The sequence below is a fragment of the Lipotes vexillifer genome, unplaced genomic scaffold (assembly GCF_000442215.2).
Source record: "Lipotes vexillifer unplaced genomic scaffold, Lipotes_vexillifer_v1.1 scaffold1093, whole genome shotgun sequence".
Lineage (NCBI taxonomy): Eukaryota > Metazoa > Chordata > Mammalia > Artiodactyla > Lipotidae > Lipotes > Lipotes vexillifer.
Window position 1 is genome coordinate 342,273 of NW_006774793.1, and position 27,885 is coordinate 370,157.

A 27,885-nucleotide genomic window follows, 5' to 3' on the forward strand; every position below is an offset into this window, starting at 1 on the left:
ACAGATCCAAAAAAAGTATTGCTATGATTTATGTCAAAGAGTGTTCTGCCTGTGTTTCTTCTGCATTTCAGTCTTTAATAATAATGGGAAACAGTAGTTACTGTGGGCTAGGCACTATTCTAAGTACCTTATACACATTAGCTCATTTAATTCTCACAGCAACACTTACAGATGTGAAGATGGAGGAGGCTGGAGCACACAGAGGTTGGGTCATGATAAGTGGTGGGGTCATGGATTCAAGCCCAGGCAGTCTGGCTTCAGAGTAAGCCCTTACCCAGTAGGCATGTATGGGGTGGTGCAGTGGTTAAGAATCCGCCTGCCAGTGCAGGGGACACAGGTTAAATTCCCGGTCTGGGAAGATCCCACATGCCGTGGAGCAACTAAGCCCGCGCACTACAACTACTGAAGCCCATGCGCCTAGAGCCCGTGCTCTGCAACGAGAGAAGCCACCACAATGAGAAGCCCAGGCACCGAAACAAAGAGTAGCCCCCGCTCGCCTCAACTAGAGAAAGCCCGCGCGCAGCAACGAAGACCCAACGCAGCCAAAAAGAAAAAAAGATATATGCACCCCAATGTCCATTGCAGCATTATTTACAATAGCCATGATATGGAAGCAACCTAAGTGTCCATCAACAGATGAATGGATAAAGATGTGGGGCGTATGTGTACACACACACACACACACACACACACACACAGGAATATTACACTCAGCCATAAAAAAGAATGAAATTTTTCCATCTCCAACAACATGGATGGACTTAGAAGGTATGCTTAGTGAAAAAAGTCAGAGAAATAAAAATACTGTATGATATAACATATGCGAAAGCTAGAAAATAAACTAGTGACTATAACGAAACAGATTCACAGATATTGAAAACAAACTAGTGGTTATCAGTGGGGAGGGACAAAATAGGGGTAAGCGGTTAAGACGTGCAAACTACTATGTATAAAATAAACAAACTATAAGGACATATTGTATAGCACAGGGAATACAGCCGATCTTTTATAACTATAAATGGAATAATAGAACCTTTAAAAATATAACCTAAAAAAATTACAATTTAATAATATCAATTGTGCTTACATTATCTTTATTTTTTAACAGCAATTTTTTATTTTTTGGAAAGTGACAATTGTCCACTTACAGTGATATAAAGTATGTTCTCTGGATGTATTAAGGTTAAAGAATTTTTTGGAAGATGAAAAGACGACAGAGTGTTAAATGACTAAGTGCCTGACAAGCATTCTCAGCCGGAAGATATTGATGTTAAGTGTGGGTATCTCACAGAGCCGTAATGGGCTCAGGGCTCGGGAGGCACCAAGTATTAGAGAAGGGGAAAGGGACATATTGAACACGGATAAGTTCAGAGCTAAGAACAGAAGGTCTGGTCAGCAAGCTTAAGTCCCCAGTTCTCGGAAGCCCTGAGACAACTCCTAATCCTTCCGCAAAGAGACTTAATTTATTCTCTGGAGAATGGAGCTCAAAAAGGCTCTAGATACTAGGCCCAGCAGAAGGCAAGTACTAAATGCTGAGGAATTAAATGAAAATCTGTTTTCTGAATGACAACAACTGCCCCAAAGACAAGAATTAGAGGACTTTTCTTTGAGCATCACTGAATTCAGAGAAAATACTTCAGATACTGTCAGTATCTGGGGGTTCTCCATGGAACAAGCTAACCTATTCACTCTATCGTAACCCCTCTCTACTAGTTGAGAGACCCTATTCATGCAGAGCTTCCCACCAGTTTCTTATTACCTTATTCTTAATACAAATGGGTAGCCAAGCCTCATTTTGATTTTTGTGAAGTGTCCTTCATGTAAGAGAGAAAGCAAAGAAATCCAGAGGAAACAGGCATGGCCGAGGACAGAAAATAAAAATTAAATAAAACATCCCCTATAAGAGAAATAAATATAGTACATCCATGAAACGAGAAAAGAATAGGGGACAAAAAAGAACTTAGAAAAAAACATTCAATAAAAAGTGGTAAAATAAAGTTAAGAAACAGTATCTGGAAGTAGAAGATAGAGACAGGAAATGAAATGGAAAGATAATGAATTTAAGCCAAAAGGTCTAAACCTTACTAAATTGGAATTTCAGGGGGAAAATAAACCAGATCACTGAGGAAACGGGGAGAAAATGATCAATGAATGCAAAATTCCAGCACTGACGGATTTGAGTCTTGAGACTAAAATGGCCCCCCACTTCCCAACTCAATGCAAAGGGGGTGGGGGGGAAAGACTCATACCAGGGCAGTGAAATTTCAAAACACAAGGAATAAAGAGATGTTTTACAGAGAACAATAGGCCACATATATTGGAACAGGAAATAGAATCACATCAGCCTTCTTCTCAAAAGTAAGACTGAAAGCTTGAAGGCTGACAAATAGCTTTAAAATTCTGAGCAGAACTCTGAGATTTTCAACCTTGAATTTTATACCCACTGAACTATATTATTAACCAAAAGTGGAAACAGAATGAAACTTTTTAAGACACATAAGGGCTCAAGAAACATCTACTCTCTGTATTCTTTCCTAAGAAACTCTTAGAGAAATGCTCTAACAAAACAAAGGAAAAAAAAATCAAGACATGGACTGTAGGATACAGGGGACACTGGAAAGTTCCAAGGTTCAACAGGCCTAGAGAGCAACCCGTACAGATAGAGCAGAATAATGTAAGGCTGAGTGGCTGGGTGTTGGCGGTATTTAAAAAACAAACACAGAATTAATAAAATATCTGATGAGTGTGAAAATTTTAGAATAAAAACTTGATGAGATTATGACAGATCTGCAGGGCTAGAGACATTTAAAAGAGGAGAGAAACTGAAGTAATCATTAATGCCATGAAAAATGAAAAACTGCAGAGAAAAGGAAAGGTAATTAATTGTACTCTACTGCTTGCCCAGCAGTGAAAATAGTTGCATGAGCATAACAATGTAAACTGACTGAGTTTACTAAAACTTTTTGGGGAAAAAAACTTATCGAGGGATGGATATGTGATAAAGCAAGTATGATAAAATATTAATTGTGTAAACTAGGTGGGGGTACATGGGTTCTTACTGAAAATTTCTTTTACCTTTCTGTATGTTGAAATTTTTCATAACTGTGTCAAGAAGAAAATTTACAGGAAGTGTCAGGAGGTAGGGAAGCTGGAATGAATATGATGGTTTAAGACAGTTAAATTTCAATCCTAATCTATCAAAACAAGAGTTAATATCTACAACTGATAAATCAAGAAATAGCAGTATATAGATATTACTTCAAAATATGAAAGAAAGTGAAGAACTGGAAAGTGGGTGCTTCTGGGGCAGGTGATTGTTTTTTGTTAAGGCTGTTAGAACTATTTGGTTTTTTAAAACCTATGTATGCGTTTTAAAAACCCATGTATGGGGCTTCCCTGGTGGCGCAGTGGTTGAGAGTCCACCTGCCGATGCAGGGGACACGGGTTCGTGCCCCGGTCCGGGAAGATCCCACATGCCACAGAGCGGTTGGGCCCGTGAGCCATGGCCGCTGGGCCTGCGCGTCCGGAGCCTGTGCTCTGCAATGGGAGAGGCCACAGCAGTGAGAGGCCCCTGTACCCGCCCCCCACCAAAAGAAAAAAGAAAACCTATGTATGTATTACTTGATTAAAACTGATTTTTTAAAGTGCAAGGTAAATAATGTAAGTGGTAAGGAATCTGCAAAAATTGTGAAGGTGGTATCGGAATGATAAAAAGTTGGGGAAATACTGCAGCAGAGGAACAACTATCTTCCTTTGAACCAAAGGGGTACTGTATTAAAACACGAAACATTTTTGAAGTCTCTAGTTATAGCTAAGACACCGATCTAATTCATCACCCAAACTGAGACAGTTTTGAGAACAAAAAAGTATGCCATTAATTACATATGTACAACAGGTGAACAGTTTCAGGAAAGGCAGGACTTATGATCACCCTGAGTACAGTCTCTATAAAAATCTCTTCAAACCAAGAAAGGAATGCATGAGAGTTCAGAAATCAAGTTACCATCATTCACTGAGTGCCTACTACACGCCAGGCACTGCACTTGGTAACAGTGATAAAAAATAAATAAAAATTTGAGTAAGCAAGAATAAATGAATCCTAACCTGCCCAGGCATTTACTTCCATCTAGCCTTACTCTTCACTCAAGAAACCAAAGCATTATTTAAACCTTTCTCTAGCTCACGCCAGAGATAAATGAGCCATAATGAACTGAGATGGGTAGAAGCAAGCCGTTACCTGTTGAAAATAGTATGGAAATTGCCCATATTTTAAAGAACCTTCCTAAGCCACAAAAGATTACTGCCTAGTCTTAGAGAGCAATCCAGAACAAGAAGCTTGTCCACAACAAAAATCAGCAAAGAGCCAGAAATCGCCACTCAAGAGAAACACTGACACTATAGGTTATTAGTTTTCTCCACAGGCACAAACTTCCTTTTTGAGGCTGGAGCCACTCACTCCTCAGTCCTGACCAGTAGTGCAGCACTATATGAATGAATGCAATGGATCAGCATTCCTTTTGAAACAGCTGCTATTCTGATTTTTTATGGAACTCTTTTGGGTTAAAAGGCAGATGACTTAAGTCAAGGTTCACACACACAGCAGGATGTCCTAATAGGTAGGTCTCAAATGAGTTATTGGTGTGCACAGACACAGTATTCCCTCAGCTCTCAAAGCAGCTGGGACCCCAGGATGGTGGGTAACCTACCCCCTTGTACCCTATGCAGTACTAATTCTATCACTTGGTTAAAAACAATCACAATCATGAAAAGGCTGGGAAGCCCTGAATATGGACCTGGTAAGTATAAGAAGACAGAGGAGAAGCCCCCAGCTGATGCTCATGATCCAATACCATCACCTGGGGTTCTCTAAGGCAGGACAGGTGCTGCAAACCCTTTCTGCTCGGAGCAGTTCTCATTTAAAAGAAAGACAGGCAGGCTTTCCTGGTGGCGCAGTGGTTAAGACTCCTCCTGCCAATGCGGGGGACAAGGGTTCAAGCCCTGGTCCGGGCAGATCCCACATGCCGCGGAGCAACTAAGCCCGTGCGCCCCAACTACTAAGCCTGCGCTCTAGAGCCCGAGCCACAACTACTGAAGCCTGCGCGCCTAAAGCCCATGCTCCGCAACAAGAGAAGTCACTGCAATGAGAAGCCCACGCACCACAACGAAGAGTAGCCCCCGCTCGCCGCAACTAGAGAAAGCACGCCCACAGCAAGGAAGACCCATCGCAGCCAAAAATAAATTAAATTAATTAATTTTAAAAAAATGAGAGCCAGGACTAGACTAGACTCAAACATCCAGAAAGAGTCATAAATAATAAGTTTTAGTCACTACGGAGGTCTCCTGTTTCATTTCTGGCTGAGCCCATTTTCATATCCCTAAAATGACACTATTTACTCAGGTATAATGTTTAATGCTTTAGAAATTTCTACTCAAACAGAAATGTGTGATACTGCAACTGTTTGGGGGGTGTAAGTTATGAAAATTGTGATTAAGAGATACATCTTAGTTACAATAGCCTCACAAAATGTACCTTAGCCAAACTCAACTTGCATAGATGAGATTAGGAAACACATTAGCTCCTACTCTTTTTTAAAAAAAGAAAATGAAAAAAAAAAGATTGGTAGCCTTTTGGTGCTCTATAACTCTAGGTAGTTGAACAGCATTGGAGCTACCACAAGCACCCACACAGTTCTGAGATTAATGCTTAAGGGTATCTAAAACTTAAAAATGGGTGTGGGGACTCTGCTGGTGGTGCAGTGGTTAACAACCCGCCTGCCAATGCAGGGGACATGGGTTCGAGCCCTGATCCGGGAAGATGCCACATGCCGCGGAGCAACTAAGCCCGTGCGCCACAACTACTGAAGCCTGCACGCCTAGAGCCTGCGCTCTGCAACAAGAGAAGCCACTGCAATGAGAAGCCCTTGCACCGCAACCAAGAATAGCCCCCCCTTCCCGCAACTAGAGAATGCCTGCACGCAGCAACAAAAACCCAACGCAGTCAAATAAATAAATAATAATTAAAAGTGGGTGTGGAGCCCAAACTAATCTTTTAGTTAATTTTTGTCATAACAGAGATTTCTTTGCAGATGGGAGCTGACAACACAAGGCTTGGAATTTATATAGTTAACTTCAAGTTATTCTCATTTCAATGCCAGTTTTCTTATTCAAAAAAAAAAATAGTGTAGAAAAACAAACATAGCTTGCACCTGTACATTTCACTATTTTCCTGCTGCAGCTAAGAGGATAAGCAACCAGAAATTATCCCAGAAAACTATGATCTTTGGTTAAGCTGATCAGAATCAAAGTACTGCAACCTGGAACAACAATGCATAAAGAAATTCTACAGGTGGGTTCTAGGCATAGTTGTTAAAATTTACAGTTATAAAAAAGCAGAAAGTCTATTTAAATAAGATTTTTCATTATGATACACCACAAATTTTGCTAATGAGTACATTTTTATATTGATTTGGCTTGTAACTTTGTAACACCAAGATCTTATTAAAGTCTAACATGCTCCTTTCAAATGACAGGAGGGCCAAGATAAATTTTAATGATTTTCGAGAAGCAAACAAAAAAATGGGGGCCAATAACTTTCATGGATTTAAAAACTGTCATTTGACATTAAGTTTGCCAATCTGTCTCCAGGTCTCAAGCTTTTCCTAGTTTCATGCTTTGCAATCACCTATCATGTAGAGGAGCTTTGAGCTCTAAATTAATCTTAGCTTCCATACATGGTCTAGAGAGGATAATTTGATAAACTCTGAATCACTGGGACTAGAAGCAACCACCACAGCAAAGGTGTGTAATTTTGGGGTCTATGGGTGGAAGAGAGGGCTTTTGATTATTACTTGTACAATAGTACTTTAGGAAATATCTGGGCATTTAGAAAGAGTTTTTCTAATACAGATCACATTCAAACTTTAAAATGTGACAGTGAGAGAAACTGTAAAAACATCTGGTAGAAATTAACCAATAAAAAATTTTTAAATAAAATTTATGTTCGGCTTTAGCCTAGCATAGAGTCCTTATTTTTGCTTCTCATAAAATGCAAAGAACCCATTTTATTTTCAATTATCTAATGCATTTATGCTCAAAAGATGAAACATGCACGGGTACCTTTAATATGAATGGTAGGGAAATGACCAATTTTAATAGCTTAGTTTTTAGATCAGTTTGAGAGGTAATTTACAATGCTGAAATCAGAACTGATCATTTTTGTCAGGACGCTTTTCAGATTTGAAAGTCTTCATTAGTTTTATCTTCCCTGAATGACAGAGTTCAGAAGCCAGACTTAACCTAGATAGCTCAGAATGCACCACAGGATGCAATCAAATGTTTGAATTGATAACTTACCAGCATAAAAATAAAATCGTTAACTGGGGACTTTTTCAAGCAGCAAAAATGCCCAATCCCTAAAAGACTGGGTACTGCAACAGCTCTTTTTCTGAACACGTGCCCCGGATACTCAACCAAGGATGAAAACTAATGAGGTTTCAGGCAACACATCGTTTTTTGCATTAACTAAAGCCTGCAGGTTTTCAGCGTTAGGTTTCTGTGTTGCCCACAGCAGGGCCTAGAACATGAGACAGTTGCGCGTGAGCAGTATTTCTTTTTTTAACTCCAGCAACAGCCCCGCAAACGATAAACGCCAAGAGCCCGGTTCACATTCTCTTGGACCCTCCATCCATCCTTGACGAAATGGTTGTAATTCTGGCGGGACCTGGGGCGCAACACTGTGGTTCTGGGAGGACAGAGCGAGTGCGTGGGTGTGTGCGAACACTGCAGGAGGGGGCAGCAAGACTTGATCACGGAGTGGGAGGGAAGGATGATGATGCCTCTCCTAGGGCGGGAAGAAACTACGAGAGGTGGTTGTTATGCATGACGGGGGCTGGCACGCAGGGAAGATGGTGGTGGCCGCAGGGCAGGGTGATTGCCGGGGGGATTCCCTGTTACTGGGCGGCGCTCGGAGCCGCCTGCGGTGAATGATCCTGGAGCAACTAAAGCGGCGCGACACTGAACCCGGGAATTCCCGACGGAAAGGGGAAAAAAGGCGCCGAGAAACGGGGTTATTATGGGATGGCAAAGGGGGCTCCCTAGGGAAAATTACGGGATCTATCTCACCCTCCAATTGCTGTACAGTCTCTTCACTCGCCGGTAATAAGCGTCTTTGTCCAGAGTTACAGCCATAGCCACAAACGCCGCTCCTCCTCGGGTTCCGAGAATCACGCGAGGTCCCGGCTCAGCCGCCCGCTCTCGGCCCTGGAATCCCGCACTCTCCCAGTGACCCGGAAGTACCGACCTCAAAGATGCCCTTTCCGCTTCCGGGTCCCAGCAGCGCTTGGGATTCTTTTTTTTTCCTTAAATCCTTCCTACGGAGGTTAGGGGGAGGAGAGGATGGAAAAGAGTGGGGAAAGCGACAAAATATGTAACGCAAAAAGAGTTCAGATTTTCGCGGGGTTTTCTTGTCAATTTAGCAACAGCCGCACGAGAGTCGACGTCATCACGTGATCCCCTGCACCCGCCCTTACTCTCTGCCAGGCCGCGGTTTCCAGGCGCTCGGACTCCTTGCCGAGGCGGCGGCGGCAGCGGCAGCGGCGATCGCCGCCGGGCACTGAGAAGGAGGCGGGAGTCCTGACGTGCCGGCCCCGCCCCACACAAGCTGCCGCGCGCGGGTGCAGTGGCCCCACCCAAAGGAAGGGGAAGCGGAAAGAGCAGGGTCTGGCGTGGGGTAGGAGTGGAAAGACTGCAGCGTGACTCGGTCCGTTCCTGTCCTAGAAGAGGTGCGGAAGTAAAAGCCTCTGCTGCTTCAGGGCTGGAAGGATCCTCGGTGCCAGGACGCTGGGTCAGGGGCTCCGGGCGGACAGAGAGCTCAAACCTGGGAGACGAGCCCACCCTGCCCGTAAGACTAATCTAGGGCCGGCGCTACGGGGGAAGGGCTTCGCCATAGAAAGGGAAATTAAATGCCCAGGCTTCATTTGAGCGCTAGGGTGATAGGGGAAGGGTCAAAGGAAACAAATGGCTTGAGGGAATTTATAGAATGCACCCCCCGCCAAGTCGTGACCGCGTCCTTCCAGTTAGCCAGTCCCCTTGCCGCAGTTCATGAAGTGACACCATTCTTAGGCTTCCCCAAAGCACCGTTATTTAAGTTAATTCGAGACAAAATGTACGTGGGTCTTGACGAAATTCTTCCTTTTCATCACTTCTAAGAACTTGGAGTTTGAATCTGGAACATTTTGCCTGCCATTTAGCTTAGATCGTTTCTTTGCCTTTGGTAAGGTGGAGAGCCTAAGCTTATATATAACCCTTTAATGGAGTACGGATGACTTATCTGCCCTATCCAAGGTAACTCGGCATGAACAGTAATGAACTTTAGAAAAGTTATGTTGAAATTACCCGTCGTGAACATCAGCTCTCAAAATTAATATATTGGGTTTGAGCAAATATAGAACAAGGGAAGAGTGGGAAAGGATTAACTTAAATTTATTAATGCCAAGGGGAAGGAAGGTAACAGTTCCTGACCCTCCAGCTGTATCCACAGTTCGGTCAGGAACAGGCTCTGCCGGAGGCTAGTGCCAGCGCTACATAGTCTGTGGTTAATGGAGGTGTCTAGGGAGGGGTGAGCACATCAGCTGCTCTAGTCTCCTTTCCTTCCCCAGAAACGAGGAAGTAGTCATGTATTGTTTCAGGAGTTCCCCTGCCCAGCCAATCCTCTCAAATTTGGAAGCAATCAGGTACAAGTTTTCTTTTTCCTTTTCACCTCCTGGAGTCCTGGGTTTCCCCACATCTCCCCTGCCCCTCCCACTTTTCCACAGTCCAAGGGCCAGAGTAAATGAAAATACAGCAGCCACCCAAGTGATGGGGACCATGATGGGGCTTCAGTCATCACCATCTTCGCTGGAGTCTGAGTTGGCTGGCATCATAGGATCATCAATGAGTGAGAAGTCCCTTTCTGAGCTATCATAGCCCTGAGATAAATCATCATCATCATCTTCATCCTCATCGTCCTCATCCTCCTCAGGCTGCAGTGGTGGCAACCTCAAGGCAGTACCAGAGGTGGTAGTGGCTGGTGAAGAAGGGTAGCCAGTGGCTCTCAGGCCTGGATGGTGATGGTGGTGATGGTGGGGGTGGGGGTGGTGGTGGTGGTGATGAAGCATGGTGCTGGAGTCTACATGAGGGGATGATGCTGCACCACCCATCACAAACGGCATAAAAGGCAAAGATGCAGAAGTGGCACTGCTGTGACCCAGAGATGACACAGACTGCAGGCCACTACTGCTGTGTTGGAAGGTATTATGCAGAGACAGGGACCCAGTGCCTCCACCCTGCATCAGGGCCATCATCTTAGAAAGGTCTGGTCGCATCCTACGGGCCCGCTTCTTGCTGCTGTCCGGTGCAATAGGCCCTGGCAAAACCCGGTTGAACACTGTTTCAGCATGATGACCCTGGGAGGAAGCAACAGAAGATAGTAAAAAGAAAGGAAAGAAAAAAAACAAAAGTCAACAGAGCCCTAGCATACAAATGCTTTTTCACTGAATCTATCTTTAGCAGGGGCAAAACTAGTCAGATGAGGCTTGATGGTAATGGGGAAGAGGAAAAGCAGGATGTAGCTGGTTGAAGCAATATAATGCTGAAGCCAAGAGCAAGGATTTGACACTGACACTCAATGTGAACCAGAGCTTTGATTTTTTTCCATGACTACACTGTACCTTTACTCCGGCCAACCATTTCAAAATTATTCACCTTTGTAAATAAGCGGCCTGAGTATGACAGTGAATGAATCAGTACTTGCACCGTATGCTTTACTGATGGCAGGCTGTTCACATGATCTTACCATGTGAAGTACAGCACGGCAGTATTGACATTTACAATACCATCCTTCATCATTGCGTCAGAGTGGGGTAAACTCAAGATAGACCAGATTGCGATTCTGGATGTCCGGAACACGAAAAAGATTATGAGGTAGCTCCTTACCAAATTTACTAAAATACGTTTTTTTCCCACATTGATAAAAAAACTTACATTATCTGCTGAATTTTAAATTGCTTCATCTAGATGGTCTCACTATAAATTTTGTTTAAGTTCTCTGAAGCTGGAACTTATTACTTTGCTAGACCTAAGTACAGTACTGGGTAAACTGGCAATAAACTCAGATAATTAGTACCTGTGTCTCTGGACTTGCCCAATCTAAGCCTGACCTTTCTGACCTGGAGAAAACAAACATCTCAAAACTCTACTTGTTTAGGCTTTAAAATGTCACTATAACAGCACCAAATCACTGTAGGGTCCGGTAATGATATAGTGCTAGATACGCCATCAATGCTGCAGTAAGAATTCTGTACTAATCCCATAATTTTCTGTGATTTCCTATGATCTTTTTTCTTAGAGTTATCAACTGACTGTAAAGAAGTGCAAAAGTACTTGAGGTAAAAATAGGTAATCCTGGAGGAAAAGCCTTTCTTACAGGCTGCTCTATAATGTTAAATTCAAGACAGAGAAGCTATCAGCCTCCTCACCATCAGCCTCCCATATCAGCCATTCTGCGTATTACACCCTTGGTTCCATGGAGGCTAAGAGGGTAAATTAAAACACTCTTCCATGGTAACGATATTTATATGAAACCACTTTCACCAATATAAAAATAATAAATAAGCCTTATAAATTCACTTCACAAATAAATATATATTATGTGCAAAATAATGTTCTTCTCAGAATTTGTTAAATGCAAAAGACATATTTTTCATTTGGAAATTAATTTTGTTAAAAGATAAACCATGTGGTTTTATGTATGTATCACATACATATAAAGATGTATATAAAAGATCAAATGGGAATGATTAGATAAAGTGAGTAGACAAACTGCTAGTCCATTTTAAATGCTTACCAAACCAAACCATGATTTATATATGTTTATGTTTAAACAATATGACTATTGTCTAAAGTAAGGCAAACAGAGCCAAGAGAAACTTTTGCAGTTGTATTTTGATGGAAAGGATTATGGGTTCTTAATCCACTAAATCTATAACCATGATAAAAGTATAAGTACATGTGAAAATAATGGAATTAACTCATGACCAAAATTGTTATTATAAACTATAAAACATGATTTCCTGTCTTTTTCCATTACTGGCATATTATTAGTGGTTCTCAACCTCTTCTATGTTGGGAAACCCCATGACTGTTTTCTTTAGTAGGTCCCAAATCACTGTTTTTTTTTTCTGGCTGCATTGCATGGCTTGCAGGTTCCCCAACCAGGGATTGAACCCGGGCCCTCAGCAGTGAAAGTGCAGAGTCCTAACCACTGGACCACCAGGGAATTCCCCAAATCACTTCTAATATATATAGAATCATACAACTTTTAATAGATTATCTCCTTCAAAACCCTCAACTTTTCAGGATATGCAAATTGAAAAAGTTAAAGGATCTGCCTAAAATCCCCTAGTCAGCAGAACAGCAGGGTAAGGCCTTGAATTTTCTAACACATCTTAATAATTCTTTTTTTTTTTTTTTTGCGGTACGTGGGCCTCTCACTGTTGTGGCCTCTCCCGTTGCGGAGCACAGGCTCCGGACGCGCAGGCTCAGCGGCCATGGCTCACAGGCCCAGCCGCTCCGCGGCATGTGGGATCTTCCCGGACTGGGGCACGAACCCGTGTCCCCTGCATCGGCAGGCAGACTCTCAACCACTGCGCCACCAGGGAAGCCCACTAATTCTTACATTTTAACATGCTTAAAGTGCTAAAGTTAGCTTTTAGAATTTTATGCTGTTCTAGAGATGACGATGCCACAGGACTGTAAAAATACCAGTAAAAATACTGTGGTTTCTTTCTCTGTGAACTGAAGATAAAATTTTCTCAAACATACGCTGGAAAAAACATAAATAACATTAAATAATTTCTCTAGTCATATCTAGTGTGGGAACAGAGTGGTAATACCTCAAGTCTCACTCACCCTTTTTCCATTCCTAGAGTTAGCTGTCTGTACTGGTTCCATTCCCAAACAGTTCAATTCTGCCTTATTATTTTTTTTACATCTCTGCCACTTCTGTTTTCTGCGATCCTCCATATACTGCAATAGAAAAGCTGCAGTTATCCTAAAGGAATAAAAAAATCTTCTCTGGAGTAATCATTAAGGTACTATTATCTACTTTGACCATAAATGCTTATTGTGTGGATAAATTAAAGATTAGTCCTACTGGAAAACTGCCATGAAGCAGACTTCTCCAAAAAAATTAGGTCATTATGTAATAGTTCAGTGGTAAATATTTGCCTAGCATTTAGTTTAACAACTACTGTAACATTATTTGGATCCTCACAACTCTGTGAAGTAGGAAGACTAAGTATAATTACTCTTATTTTGCCGATGGAGAAACAATGACATAATATATGGCATGCTTCCTCCCTCTCACACAGCTTAAATACCAAGGGAATGACTTTAAATCTTGCTGCATGGAACTGCCACTCACCGCTAGAAATCGGGGATCGACAGCGAACTCTGGATGACCCTGTAACCACATCTCCAGTTCAGCCCGGCGAGGGGCATCCTCACCCACCAGCAAAGTCCCATCCACCTTATTGATGACAGGGATCCGGGTCTCCAGGTCCACATCAAGGTGATTAGGCTCTTCCATGCACTCCACCTCCAGCTGCAAACCCAGAATCCACCCCCATGAGCACATACTCTTCTTTTGGGTAGGGAGGGAGGGGGAGCAGAGCCAATGGTAGCCATAAAATAGTATCTTCTACTCCCTCAATCCCAACTGCCTTCATCAATTACTGGGAACAAAAATATTTTATCTAATCATCATATTAAAGACTTTCTCTACCACTTACCTCAACTAGCTTCTTTCTGTTCCCTTTCTTCTTGTGAAAAAGAGGATGTCCATCTCCCATTACTCCATTAGCCATCAACTTGTGCTTCTGGAATGTTAACTTCAATCCTTCCTCCTAGGAAGACAACCCACCCACCCAAGACATCATATGGCATGTTTTTAAAATAAAAATCAAGTTTTGGGGGACTTAGGGTAAGGGTCATCCTCTGGTTCAATGACGGAGAGAAGAAAGGCCATTGACTAATGGGTAGAAATTAGAAATACAAGAAGACATATATTTTTTCCTTAGATTTCATTTCTTGACCTAGTGCCCCTCAGGTAGATTTAAGAGAAGTAGAGTTTATCTCAACAACACCCAATGCAGCGAAAAGATCCCCTACCTGGTGTCTCAGTATTAGCATGGCAACTCATCACTGGGGCAAAATCCTGATATTCCTGTCACATACTAATTTCAAAAAATTTTCTTATTTAGTACTTAATGACCAGCTGCTAGGGTTCATTAGGGAAGAGCATCAGGAAAAATAAAATTTTCCATCCATAAAACAATACTGATTTAATTTCAGTAGGAATGATTCCTTTTTATTTTTAACTTAATAAGGCCCATAATACTTGGGCATCACTTTAATAGCTTTTCCACAGTTTGATTTCAATTTTTAAAAACTAGGTTTCTAGGCTCCAGAAATGAGCCACTCAAAAGAACCCTTGTGTCAATTAAATTTCTTTTAAAGATATGGTTTCTTTTAATCTAGTCCTCAGGAGATACAAGATAAGATCCCTTCCTTTAGTGCAGTGACTTTTCCTAAATGGATCTTTGTGAGCGCTTTTTTCTTCTCCTCTCATTTTTAAAGTCAGTGGACCAAACGAGCTTAGTATTATGTTCGGACAGCTAGTCAGCAAGAATTACAGACTCCTTCCTCACTTCCCAGTGCCTAGATGCTCAGCTTACATCTTTGATCTGAACTGTAAACTCCTTCTCATCCATGCCTCGGCGAAGTTTGGTGAACTGAGCTGCCGCTGTGGTTACGGCGGACACTTCCTCCTCTGCCATGGAAGCTGCGCTGCTACTTCGTGGTGTGGGGACCGGAGAGTCACCATATTCTCCTGGAGTCAATGAGGGACTGTCTAGCAAGTGGTTGCCTGACCCCAAAATTCCTCCTGTTACCATTTCTTGGCTCCGGCGGCTAGAAGGCCACTTCCCTGAGAGTACGGCCTGGCAGACGAGGTCAATACGGTTTATCAGGACACGATCCTGAATGGGGAAAAAGAAATAAGTTAGGGCCTGAGTACTAGCTATGCGATCCTGTGACAAAAAATAGTTCCATCATTATCAGGATAATTAAAAATCATAAGTCAGGAGGGAGGTAAGAGTATCAGATCCCAAAGTCAACTGGCAAGAGTTTCACGAAAAAAAACATGTAGCACTAAACACAATCAAAGAAACCCAGAACCATCTATTATTCCTTGTTCTCTGTATATGTCACACTGTATTTTTAGACTCGACATGTCCAGGAATGAGGCTGTTACCTTGGGCCACTCAGAAGCTCTTTGTCTTTCTTGTAGCAGCAGCAGCTCAGGGGTCATTTGTTCTCCATCTTCATTTGCGAATCCATCTTGGGACATAGGGAGGGACAGGAGACTTTCTTCATCATAGAGCTTTGAGCGGGACCGGTCAGCAGCTAGAGAGCATACAGAATGTGTGAGCAAAGGTGGGAGAATAAAGTTATATAGGAATGGTATTACATGGGCTTTAAATAAAGGCCCTAAGAATAACAGCTCTCCTTCGATATTCTATCAAATCAAAATCTGAATCTCAGAGGATGCATTTAGAAAAGAAGGGAAAGGGGGGCCGGGGAATGGGGAAGAGGGCCAACAGCCTGTCACATGCACTCACTTAGCTTCTCTTCCTTCTCGTCCTCACTCTCATCAGTGCTGGAGCTGGAGCTGGATGAGGATGAGGAAGAAGAGGATGATGGTGACAGCTTGCTCAAGTCCAGCTCAGAGTCTGAATCATCCTCATCCTCCAGTTTGACTGGTGGAACACTCCGGGAAACCAGAGGGGTAGTATCAGAGGGGGCTACTCGCATCTCATAGTCTTGTGGGGTTGGTCGGCTCCTGGCCACCACCTCATGCTCTAGCTTTAAAGTCAGACTCTCCAGACTGGGGACGTGGGCAGCTGTCTCCTCAGGTGGCTTTTCAACAGGAGCATCTGGGCGCAGGGGCAGTGGTGAGGCAGTGCGCGAGGTATACTGCTGGTGTAGCAGTGGAGTAGAGCAGCGTGATAGGGATGGAGCTGGTGCTCCTGCCTGATGGTTCTGCATATAATTCATACGGGCAGCCAGAAAAGAGAAGTCTGGGTCCTGCATGATGTTGCAGTCTGTTTGGCTCACCCCATGGCGGGCTGCCCCTCGTAGAAGCTCCCCATCATGCCGAACAGGCTCCCACCATTTGGGCAATTCAGGACCTGGAGGCTGACATAATGCCAGCCGATCTTCCAAAAGAGGGTGGCATAAAACTTGCTCCCGTAAGCGCCGAAGCAATTCAATACGGTAGAGAGTCCGTGAGGCCCTTTCCTCAGTGATGGGCTCAATGAACAGATTAGGGTCTGGGGGTTCTGCAAGAGATAAGGGTGGAAGAAGAAATGAACCAAGAGTTGGTTCTGTCACAATCCATCCCCACTCACCCAAGACGCTTCAGTCTTGCTTACCATCTCCAGCTGCTGGGGGAAGGCGGCACACTTGGCGGCACATGGCCACAAAGCCATGGAAGTACTTGGTAAGGCTTTCATCTGTTTTTTTGTCCAGTCGGGCAAAAGTGCGGAATCGATCCCAATGGAACTGCATGGTATCGGGGTCATATTCCACACCAAAGGTAGAAACTACTCGATAGAAATCAGTTTGTTCACGCCTTGTCCATCTACAAAGGGAAGAGGAATCAGGCAACAGTGATCAGAACACAGGGAATGGTTACTTCTTAGTATGGCTTAGAATATCTGAATGCACAAAAAATGAAAGTTGGGGCAAAAAAAAAAAAAAAAGCCCCAGAAGACAGCAGAAGAGGTTGGAAGAGGTACTCTGTAACATGTAAGAATTTAAGAATTAGCAAGCTAAGGGGGAAAATGATGCAAACAACTCAATGAGGATGCCTACATATGAGATCTTCCTGGGAGTTATGATTACGTGTGGTTTTATGTCATAGAGGTGTAACAAAGACAAAAAAGATGGTCCCTCTTAGGGAATTCCAAATAATCCTTCCTAAGATGCTTTTCAATATAGGGCCCATAGCTGAAGACAAGCTTACAGCTCAGTTCAAATTCCCAGCCATATTTTACCGTTGCTGTTTCTCTCGCCGTGCAATTTCTTTTAGCTTGAAGGCTGCCTCACAACGCCGCCTTCTCCGATCCCCACGTTCTGCAGCCTCTATCTTCATCTGTTCTCTCTTGTAGCTGCGCTGATAGGCTGTTACTAGGCGCCGAAGCCTAGCTGTCAAAGCAGAGCCTGGAGGCCAGAATAGATGGCCTGGCTGTTGGGTCACCTGGGCTGTGGGCAGCAAAGTAGAATAAACAGGAAGTACAGGAAAGGTAATAGAGATAACTGGTATTTCAACCCACCCAAAGGCAAAGCTCTCTGCTATCCCAGGAAAGGACAGAATTCAGTCAGTCCCCCAACCCCACCACCCCACACAAAATTATACTAGGTGACTTAGAAGTTTACCTTCATCTCCATCTATAACTGAGATCTCCTCATCCATCATCATCAAGGGATCACCCTAGAGAAGATCCACCCCACAGGATGGAGAGGGGAGGAAAAGGGGGTAAAACTGGCACTCTGAAATCACTTTCTCGTGTGTGTCTTTCTATGGCACCAAGGTATCCAGAAAATTTTCTAATGAAAGGAACCCTCACAGAAAATTGGAAGCAACCAACTAAAAGAATATGAAAATAAAACCTGAAAAGTCAGTCCTTATCAAAGGCTTGAAGACAGTGGGACTCAGGAATTAAGTAGTCATATAATATACTTCATTGTCCAGCTTGGGTCCCACCTCCTCCACAAAGCCATACCTGATCTCCCCCCAGCTGGTGTTAAAATCCTTTCCATTAATACTTTATATTCTCAAATGGTCTTTCCATTTTGTATTATAAATTAATCAATATACTTCATGATTCAGGGAATAGGAGAATACTATTTAGTAACAGAGAAAAGCTGGACTCAAATGAGAATTCCTCACCTCATCATCTTGATCCTTTGGGGGACCCTGGAGTGGTTTATATTCAGGATCTTCACAATCTTTATCAAAGTCAACCCTAAAATCATCCAGAGGCGTGAGAAAATGACAGAGTTCAGTTCTAAATTGTTTGACTTTAAAAGAAACACTTTGACCAGCACATTTCCTTTCTCTTACTAGCTTTTTATTGTTTAACCCATTTTCCCCCTCCTTCCCAACTAGTATTTACTTTTATTACTTCATTTGAATGGTCTATGCTTGCTTATTTTTACTATTGATACTTTGCTCTATTGAGTAGAAGGATGATATAGTAAATGATTTGCAATAAAAATCCAATTTCCTTTGAGGGTCCTATACTAGGCAAACTGAGGTTGTGATCATCAAAGAGAAACCTCCCAATCACAAAGGACTGGGAGGGTATTCATGAACGAAGCCAACTATTTCACATGCCCCTCAGGTTTCCACGTGAGAAGTTTTGTTAAACTCACTGGCACCCAAACCAGGGCAACAATGCCCTACCTGGTGGCTCAGTATTAGCATGGCAACTCATCATCGAGGCATGTATCCAGGCAGAGTAACACCTTTATGTGTCAGCCGCCACTGGGAGATAAACCAGGGCTAAAATTTCCTGAGGCTCTACCATATAAGTGGCATGGGATTGCTGCATGACTACTACCTTTCAAGAGAACCAGTTATCCTCTCAGCTACTACGGCTGTACAGAAAAGCATTGCAAAGAAAACTGAATAGAACGTCAAATAAGCCATTTGGGAATAACATTAATTTTCACCCTTAGTTGCATCATACTGCAATGTATGGTTTTAGGCCAGTTTATGGAGACCTTTCTGCTGGTCTCACTATTTGTTAAGAGTTTATCATTCATGAATATAACCACCATTAAAAATCCGAATGGGTTCAGTCAAGGCTAGAGTCATGTTATCTCTTAGTACAAGCAACAAATACCCTTCATAGGGTGGACACAGAGCTTTAAGAGAACTAAACACTAATGCTTACCCTTCCACTATGTCAGAAAAATTATCCAACACTCGATGTTCTGCTGCAATGGCTTTGTCATCTGGTCGGCCAGCCTTTTCCAGGAAGCACAAGGCTGGGTCTGCCCTCATAGTATTATATTTTTCATAGCCTAGAAGAAAAAGAGCCATAATTTGAAGAAAATCAGAGATTCATTTTGCCTTTACGTAAGTAAGCTTCGTATACTGCTGGAATAACAATGTGGGCTACTTTGGTATCATAATGCAAAATATAGTGAAAATTTTAACTTGGATAGCTGTTGGGTTATAGTATGATATTTAACATTTCTACAGCAATTTAGAGTCACAAGGAGTTTTATCACTAGTTACTGAAGACAGGAATTTAATCGGTGTTTATAGAGAATGGTAACAGATTTACTTAGCCATTTAACGCGTAATATTTTATCATCATTCTTACTATCAATACATAAGTGAGGAAATTTTAAAAGTTTAAATGATTTAGAACTAGGTCACACATTTTCAAATAAAGGATAAGAGATCTGCACCTGCCAACAAACAGGCACTATGAATGTTTGACGAATGATGAACACACTTCAGGATGTTTGGACTCTTCTAAAGCCTGTGTCTTACAAGTAAATCTAAGACTACAAATGCTCACAGTTTTTCCTATCCAATTAAACATGTCAAAAGCGTGAATTAAGTGCCACTACTTTTATTTTATAGAAGTAAATGTGAAAGTATATTAAAAGAGAAGTCACTAGGCTGGAAGTTAGCACTTACTGCTTTTAATGCCTGGAATTTGTTATTAGGCAAGACTGAAAAGGGAGTTTTCTCCCTTTTTATACTCTATTTTTGTTTTACTCAAGCATGGTTGTTCACAACTATGTGAGAGTAACCGTTGAATATTTAGACAAATAAGATGTTATACAAGAAGAACACTTTCAGCAAGCCACAGGAAAGTGATACAAATTAAACATGGTTATTATTAACAAGAGTGGACATGCATTATTTCCCCGGATTGTGGAAGCTTAACTTAGATACCACTACATACAGATTGGTAACAGTGATTAGAGGACAAATGGGAGACTCCCTACCTTGGGATTTAACTATCCATCCGGTCTTTCTTAAACATTTATTCATAGGAACTAATGGCTCTGGATATTTAAGGACTAGTTTCCTATTCAAACATAATTACTGGTCATGAGCATTTTGCTAAATATCCCATCTGTGGACATAAATCTACAATGGGAAAAGAACAGACTAAGAGCAGATACCTACCATGCTTAAAGACTCCAATGAGCAGGGACTTATCAGCCTCACTGTCCCACCATGTTGTTGGAACCTCCAGCTGATCCACTACTGGGAACCATATGTCAATCTCACTAAAGGTATAAGAGGCAGAGTCAGCATAGCAATGCAGGATATTAAAGTAGACAATCCTTGGGAAGATTATTACAGGTATCTTCTTTTATCTATTAATTTAAATGGTCATACATCTGCCTATTTCCTTCCACTGGTATCAAGAACAGCTGTCCCTCAGTATCCACAGGGGACTGGTTCCAGGACTCCCCCCAGATACCAAAATCCATGGATGTTCAAGCCCCTTATATAAAATGGTGTCGTACAATGAATACAGTTGGCCCTTCATATCCATGGATCCAACTAACCGTGGATCAAAAGGATGCAAAACCCATGGATACAAAAGGCCGACTGTACAGGACTGAAGACCTGATATACAGATCTTAATTATCAGGTATCCCCAAAATAGTTTAGAATGAAATAAGTACACCAATCTTTTCTGGAATAAGCCATGGCATAAAGAAAATCACAGCATAACTTTACCTGGCAATAGCACCCCCTAACACCTTCTCTGCCTGGTCTCCAATAACCTCCTGTCTCAGATAGTATAGCATTCGTACCCGCAACAGGACCCTAGAAGGGATAGAGAAAGAACTGGCTCAATAATAGTGTAGAAAGCTTGAGGTGGAAAATGCTTTAGTATGTTAAATTCCATCCTTACTTGTTACACTGATGTTTCAAGTGCTTCTTATAACTCTCATCTTGGAACAGAGTATCAGGGTTATATTTCCGGATCCAATCTGCCTTATGGATATCAAAAGTGCTTTGTGACTTTACTTTTTTCCCCTTGCGTCCACGGGGCACAGGGATAGACAGACCTGGGAAAGGGGATACATCGAAGACTTGGATTGAGAAAAACCCTTGGACCTGAAGAGGATTAGGTAACCTATAAAAAGATGAAAAGCAAAGACTTGATAATCACCTGAATGATTCTGCAATTCTTTTGTCTTGCCATTTTCAGCAGGGCTAATCAAGTCCCAGATGAAGCCTTTGATATTTTCATCCCCACGATAGTGTAAAAGACAGTACACAAGGATGGCCCGGCAAATTGTTTCCACATCTCTTTCAGTCATCCGTCGCTTGAAGCGTCCATGAGACAGAATATCTCGCCACCGTCCCCAACTTAAAAAAACAAAAACAAAAAAAGAAATTATACTGATATTTTCCTGGGGACTCTAATTCAATGATATTCCCCAGTCCCTCAGAATCAAGTTTCCCAAAAGGTGGGAGACAAAAAGATCTTGGAAAAACATGGTAACAGAATAAAATTTTCCCCATTATCCCCTCTTTGACCATAGCTTCCAATTTGAAAAGTAAACTAGGTGTCTATCAGGATGGAGATGAACTACCTCTGATGGCAAGGTGGGTTCTTACCCATATACCAGGAGGTGCTTTTCCACCCGAAAGCAGTCAGTGCGCCCATAGGTATGATGACGGTCATGTCGGCGAGAGCGTGGCCGCTCATCATCTTCACTTTCCAAATCAGAGAATTCCACTAGGTCATCATCTTTCAGAGTGCTGAAGTGGCGGGTCTGTTTTCGTACTCTAGGTGTGTCAATCACCAAGTTATTCTATGCAGAGAACAAAAGGAGAAATAACTCTCTTCACGATATTATCATGGGAAAGGAATTAAAGATAATCAGATTGAAATAGCCTTGGATGTAACATTTGTAGATACTCAAAGAGAGATTCTTTTTTGGACATGCAAAATAATCTACGGGTACTCAGGAAGCGAAATTAAGTGGTAGTTATCTAAGTAGTTTTCTGGGGCCTCCTGTGTAGAAAGTTTTTATCATGGCCCTTGTATATACCATTATAAGCCAAGGTCAGCACCGAAGAATCAGAGCAGCTATAAAGACTCCAGAAAGTAACGTGTTTTCTGCAATACTTCCTCCCTAAAGGAGAAGGAAGCTCACCTTGCTATTGAGTAGATCCATGTCCAGGTCAGCCTTTTTGGCCCACTTTTGCCAAAAGTTGGGGTCATCCAGAGAAATATCAGTCCTATTTTCAGAAGCCACAAAGCTTGCCTAGTGAGGAACAAAGAAACAGTAAAGTTGACTATACCACTTTTTTGAACAATGGGAAACCAGTATATTTAAAAACTACATTAAAAAAATACATTCAATTCTAGAGAGTCCTGTCTCTCTCTCTCTGCTTCTTCAGCCACTGGCACCGACAGAACATACCTTGGCAAACGTAGAACCCTTTCCTTCAGATTCAATGGTGATGGTAGTGGTTCGTCTTAACAAGATCTGGTCAATGTCCTCTTCACAAAACTTGGAGCCCTCATCATCTTCCTCCATTATGGCTGCATATGCTCCTTTTCGTAAGAGATCTTCAATCTCCTTCTTGGAGAACTGCTGGATCTACAAAATCCAATAGAAAGGTGAAAAAACTACAAGAGAATATTATCTAACCATATGACATTTTATTATATTTTAAGAAACAATAATTGAGAACCCAAATGAGAGGCCAGGTTCCTATGCAAAAATAGCTTTTGTCTCCCTCCATCACTATGACCTGTTACAAGTATAGCTAGAGATTAAGGAGACTCACTCCAGTAATGTTGCCATCCCGACCACTCATGGACTGAAGCACAGCTTTATCCAATCCCAACTTGAGGCTAGCCTTATCAAACATCTCTCTCTCATAAGAATTACGAGTGATGAGACGGTACACCTTCACAGCTTTACTCTGCCCAATTCGATGACACCGTGCTTGGGCCTGGTGGAAGGAAGGGCAAAGATAACATAACATTAGAGGGACTTCCCTGGTGTTCCAGTGGTTAAGAATCCCCCGTCCAATGCAGGGGACGCGGGTCCGATCCCTGGTTGGGGAACTAAGATCCCACATGCCACAGGGCAACTAAGCCCGTGCACTCTGGAGCCCGTGTGCCACAACTAGAGAGAAGCCCACACGCCTCTACAAAGATCCTGCGTGCTACAACTAAGATCCCAAGTGCGACAACTGAGACCTGATGCAGCCAAATAAATAAAATAAATTAATTAATTAAAAAAAACAAAAAACATAACATTAGAGGGGGTGGGGGGGAGAAGGATTCAAAATACCAATTTCCATCTATAAAGCAGCCATGAAATCAACTCAAAATCAAAAGTCAACTACAAGATGAAATTACTGCCCCATCATCTAGACCAGAGGTCAGCAAATCCTAGTCACCTGTTTCTGTAAATAAAGTTTTTGCTGAAACACAGCTCTACCCATTTATTTACATATTGTCTATAGCTGCTTTTGTGGTACAAGAGCAGAGGTGAGTAGTTACAACAGAGGCTGTCTGATTTACAAAGCCTAAAATATTTACTATCTGGCCCTTTACAGAAAAGTTTGGTAACCTAACTAACAATTCTATACTCTCTAAAAGACAAGACTTTCTAAGAGATCCTGATCCTGTTGCAAAACCTCCCAGGTTAGGTGATTAGTCCCTACGACAATGATTTCCTTTACCTGCAGGTCATTTTGCGGATTCCAATCTGAATCAAAGATGATGCAGGTATCAGCAGCTGTGAGATTAATTCCAAGTCCACCAGCCCGGGTGCATAGCAAAAAGACAAATCGGTCTGAGTCAGGTTTGCTGAAGCGGTCAATAGCCGCCTGCCGAAGGTTGCCTCTAACTCGCCCATCGATACGCTCATACAAGTACCTGTATGGGAATCACAGGAAAGAAAGTTTAATCGGCTAAGCAGAAAAAGAGAACAAAAAAGCAGACTGGGATTAATATCAGTACCTCTATATCTCTAGTTCACCAAAAACTTTATCAGAAAGTGGAGAGTGAGAGTCTTAAACACTTCTCTTATCCCAGTCCTGGTCAACTTTAATTAAACCCAGGCCCTCCTACTCTTTGCAGCCTTATGAGTATATAGTAAACACAAGGTGAAGAATGACTCTTTTCTTACCTCCTCTGGATTAGATAATCCTCTAGGATATCTAGGCAGCGTACCATCTGGGAGAAGATCAGAACCTTATGGCCACCAGCTTTAAGTTTCGGAAGTAACTTGTCAATAAGAACCAATTTGCCAGCTGAACGAACCATTGCCTGCAAGTGGAAGTCATGAGGTATGATATGGCAAGCTTCTCGAAATTCTGTTAGGATTTTTTCTTCTGCACCTGCCAAAAGAAAAATCAAACCTGATGGTGAGATCCAGAGAAATATACTAAGGCTGCAGTTTATTTAACTGAGACAAGGAAGCAAAGAAAAAAAAGTTATCTGACTTGATATCAATGTTACACACAGAATTTCAGCACCCCCAAAATCCTAAGTCATCCTCAATTTTATTCATACAAAATATTCCTTGTAAGTCAGGCTTAAGAACTGGGTAAAATATATGTAAGTATGTGGACAAGGACCAGAATAGTATATGCAAACCACTATTACCACGCTGCTGGCATCCAAAACACAAACAGCAAAATGGAGTACCAGTGAAGACAGAACAGAATGACTTGAGTTCTTATTCATGAAATTCTAAACAGCAAATCCTTTTTAACTTTGGAGATTATGCAGGATCAAAGGGGTAGAAAGAACTACAGGAAGACTTCCACACGAGAATTGTTTTAAAAGGAGAAATCTCCTCTATTCCCAAATTAGGATGGATCAGTCAATGCATACATTGTTCCTGAGGAATATCACTTAGAAAGTAAACCAGGTAACACAGAAATGTAGGTATTTTCCAGGAATTCCCTCACCATTGATGAGATATGGGTGGTTGCAGCATTTGCGCAACTCCATCATTGTATTGAGTAGATTAGGCATGTTAGTATGGCCTGCCCCTTTGGAAAGAAAGGAGAAATTCTTCTCCAAAATAGCCCGATAGTATTTCTTCTGAATGTTGGTCAGCTCTACTTCAATAATGGTTTCCTGCTTAGGTGCCAGGTTCTTTTCAACATCCTCTTTGAGTCTTCTCAGCATCATTGGCTTGAGAATGGCCTGTAGCTTTTGAACCTGTGCCCAATACAGAGAAAAAAGAAATCACTAACATGAGGACAAACATTCTCACATTAGGTGGAAACATGGAGAAATACAATGAGAGTTTTCCAGTATCTGAGAAAAGTAGATTTTGGACAATGTCACAAATGATGAAGGCACAAGGTTACATACAAGGAGTTCAGAACAGCCCATGATATCTAAGACAGTAGATATCTGCCTAGTACAAACTTTACCTTTTTTTGTCCTGGGTTAGTACTGCATTAGACAGACTTCCTACCTGTTCCTCTGTCTTGAGATCCCCAAAGTCCTTGAGGAACTCTGATTCTGATGGAAACTGTGAAGGTTCCAAGAAATGAAGCAGGCTAAACAGTTCCTCCACAGTATTTTGCAATGGTGTTCCTGTGAGTAGCACTTTGTGCTCCTAGAAATGGAGAACACAGAAGAATGATAAAACTCAGAAGGACTTCTAGGGTTTTCTATCAAGTATATAACTTTAGCTTTCATTTCTTTAACTGTAAAATTAACTTTTCTTTTACTTGCTCCCTCTTTTGATAAAATATTCAAGAAAACCCTTGATATTATTTAACATATTAATTTATCTTAAAATAAGCCAATAAAGAAATATTCAGAATACGTTTTTTCCAATTAAATATGCCTCTCCACACTCAACTCCCCACAGACATCCTAACACGTCCCCCTCTGAAGAATGTACCTGTGCTGGATTAAATATGGCCAATAATTTTCAGTAGTTCCTCCTATCAAGGTTCACCCCTTGAACATGGGCTTGCCTTGTAACTTGCTCTGACAAAGAGAATGTAGCAGAAGTGATATCATGTGAGTTTCTGAGCCTATGCCTCAAAGGCCTTGCAGCTTCCACCTTTACCCTCTTGGAACACTGCCCTGACTCTATCATGTACAGAAGCAAAGTCTGGCCCACAGCGGGTGATGGGCCATGTGGAAGATGACCCAGCCAACAACCAGCACCAATTGTCGGCTACGGCTGCACTACTGACTCCAGGCAAGACCACCAGAAGAATGGGCTCACCAAGCCCAGCCTAAGTTGCTGAGCTAGAGAATCATGAAAAACATAGTTGTTTTAAGCCAATAAGTTTTGGGATACTTTGTTATGCAGCAATAGGTAACTAATGTAATACCCAACCTCTCCACCCAGTTGAGAACCATTAACCTACAATCACCTACCAACTCTAACATTTATATGAATTTTATGACTTTCAGGTTACCATTCCCACAGGCCATACCCACCACCCAATACCAAGACTCTGATTCTTTTCTTCTCTGCTAAATTAAGGTTATATTAATTCCACAGGGAATTAGGATTTCTTTAATTCCAGGTGTTTCTGCCCACAAGTCAGTGAGAGGAACTCACCAGGTCCATGTGCTTGAGACTATCAAGCAGCTTGCAATTACGGTTCTTTAGTCGATGGGCTTCATCAATGATGACACAACGCCATTCAATCTCACGAAGCTCGGGACAGTCTGACAAAATCATCTCAAAAGTGGTGATCAGGGCATCAAACTTGTATGCACCCGGGATGAGGCGCCCCTAAGCATGAAGGCAATAAAGTCAGAAAAGGCCTAAAATGTACCTAAAGGAGATGCTCTACCGAATCACAAATCCGTTTTTTATATTCAGGCAGGCTTAATAGGAAATACCAACTGCACCACCACCCACCTCTGCCACTGTTCATCTTCCTGATAAACAGTGCCAAATCACTGAATCTAAGATACGCTGCCTCCTCAGCACACTCAGCTTCTTGGGAAAATGACAGACTTCACTGAATGAAGCTGGACATTTTTGACTCTGCTGCATGCCTACCTCATGTATTGCAGCCCTACACCTTCTGTTGGTAAACACTAAAATCCACAAATGTTGAGTGCTGCTGAAACACACAAGATAAAACTAAAAGTGAAATAGCTAATGTAGTATGTGATAATATTGGTTACTATCTAAAAAGTGGACAGAAGAATCCAATTATCTTAGCAAATTTAAGAGCAACAAAATACGACTTGAATAAATTTGGTTTGGTAGAAATAAAAACCACAGGAAACTAATGGTAGGGAAAAAATTCTCATAAAATTCAATGTTAAGAAAAGATGGGGCTTCCCTGGTGGCACAGTGGTTGAGAGTCCGCCTGCCGATGCAGGGGACACGGGTTCGTGCCCTGGTCCAGGAAGATCCCACATGTCGCGGAGCGGCTGGGCCCGTGAGCCATGGCCGCTGAGCCTGCGCGAACAGAGCCTGTGCTCCGCAACGGGAGAGGCCACAATAGTGAGAGGCCCGTGTACCACACACACACACACAAAAAAGTGAGCATGTACTAGGCTACAAAGGAAGTCTCTATGTGGAAATATTTTAGGTGCATTCTCTTTATGGTCTAAGAAAGACAGGGGTGGTCACTACTACTACTGCTCATTGCAGTCCTCCGGTAGTAGGTGTGCTGATGTATCCTTTAATGTGTGTAGTGAGGACTGTGAGGGGTGAATTTGTGGTGTTGGGTCTGAGTGGTGATGACATTTGACTGCTTGATTA

The 27,885-nt window shown here is 42.2% G+C and overlaps 2 protein-coding genes and 1 non-coding gene across 3 annotated transcripts in view; all 3 read right to left on the reverse strand.

The window, feature by feature from the left end:
• SUPT16H (SPT16 homolog, facilitates chromatin remodeling subunit) overlaps nucleotides 1-8,508 on the reverse strand; it is a 35,040-nt gene extending 26,532 nt beyond the window's left edge. The window contains exon 1 of the mRNA XM_007449508.1: nucleotides 8,122-8,508. Coding sequence (XP_007449570.1) covers nucleotides 8,122-8,187 — 66 coding nt within the window. The 5' untranslated portion in view covers nucleotides 8,188-8,508. The remainder of the gene's footprint in view (nucleotides 1-8,121) is intronic.
• A 1,367-nt stretch (nucleotides 8,509-9,875) lies between these two features.
• CHD8 (chromodomain helicase DNA binding protein 8) overlaps nucleotides 9,876-27,885 on the reverse strand; it is a 39,194-nt gene continuing 21,184 nt past the window's right edge. The window contains exons 13-37 of the mRNA XM_007449510.1: nucleotides 26,722-26,898; nucleotides 25,612-25,755; nucleotides 25,094-25,349; nucleotides 24,307-24,517; nucleotides 23,858-24,053; nucleotides 22,952-23,119; nucleotides 22,582-22,761; nucleotides 22,312-22,422; nucleotides 21,770-21,966; nucleotides 21,318-21,517; nucleotides 21,057-21,213; nucleotides 20,879-20,968; nucleotides 20,315-20,418; nucleotides 19,059-19,188; nucleotides 18,050-18,125; nucleotides 17,536-17,590; nucleotides 17,154-17,361; nucleotides 16,530-16,738; nucleotides 15,717-16,436; nucleotides 15,350-15,501; nucleotides 14,772-15,074; nucleotides 13,827-13,940; nucleotides 13,460-13,639; nucleotides 12,946-13,062; nucleotides 9,876-10,442 (exon numbers count right to left, since the gene is read on the reverse strand). Coding sequence (XP_007449572.1) covers nucleotides 9,876-10,442; nucleotides 12,946-13,062; nucleotides 13,460-13,639; nucleotides 13,827-13,940; nucleotides 14,772-15,074; nucleotides 15,350-15,501; nucleotides 15,717-16,436; nucleotides 16,530-16,738; nucleotides 17,154-17,361; nucleotides 17,536-17,590; nucleotides 18,050-18,125; nucleotides 19,059-19,188; nucleotides 20,315-20,418; nucleotides 20,879-20,968; nucleotides 21,057-21,213; nucleotides 21,318-21,517; nucleotides 21,770-21,966; nucleotides 22,312-22,422; nucleotides 22,582-22,761; nucleotides 22,952-23,119; nucleotides 23,858-24,053; nucleotides 24,307-24,517; nucleotides 25,094-25,349; nucleotides 25,612-25,755; nucleotides 26,722-26,898 — 5,022 coding nt within the window. The remainder of the gene's footprint in view (nucleotides 10,443-12,945; nucleotides 13,063-13,459; nucleotides 13,640-13,826; nucleotides 13,941-14,771; nucleotides 15,075-15,349; nucleotides 15,502-15,716; nucleotides 16,437-16,529; nucleotides 16,739-17,153; nucleotides 17,362-17,535; nucleotides 17,591-18,049; nucleotides 18,126-19,058; nucleotides 19,189-20,314; nucleotides 20,419-20,878; nucleotides 20,969-21,056; nucleotides 21,214-21,317; nucleotides 21,518-21,769; nucleotides 21,967-22,311; nucleotides 22,423-22,581; nucleotides 22,762-22,951; nucleotides 23,120-23,857; nucleotides 24,054-24,306; nucleotides 24,518-25,093; nucleotides 25,350-25,611; nucleotides 25,756-26,721; nucleotides 26,899-27,885) is intronic.
• TRNAE-UUC (transfer RNA glutamic acid (anticodon UUC)) lies at nucleotides 12,241-12,313 on the reverse strand. Its single transcript has one exon. It is a non-coding gene; the product is annotated as a tRNA-Glu (tRNA).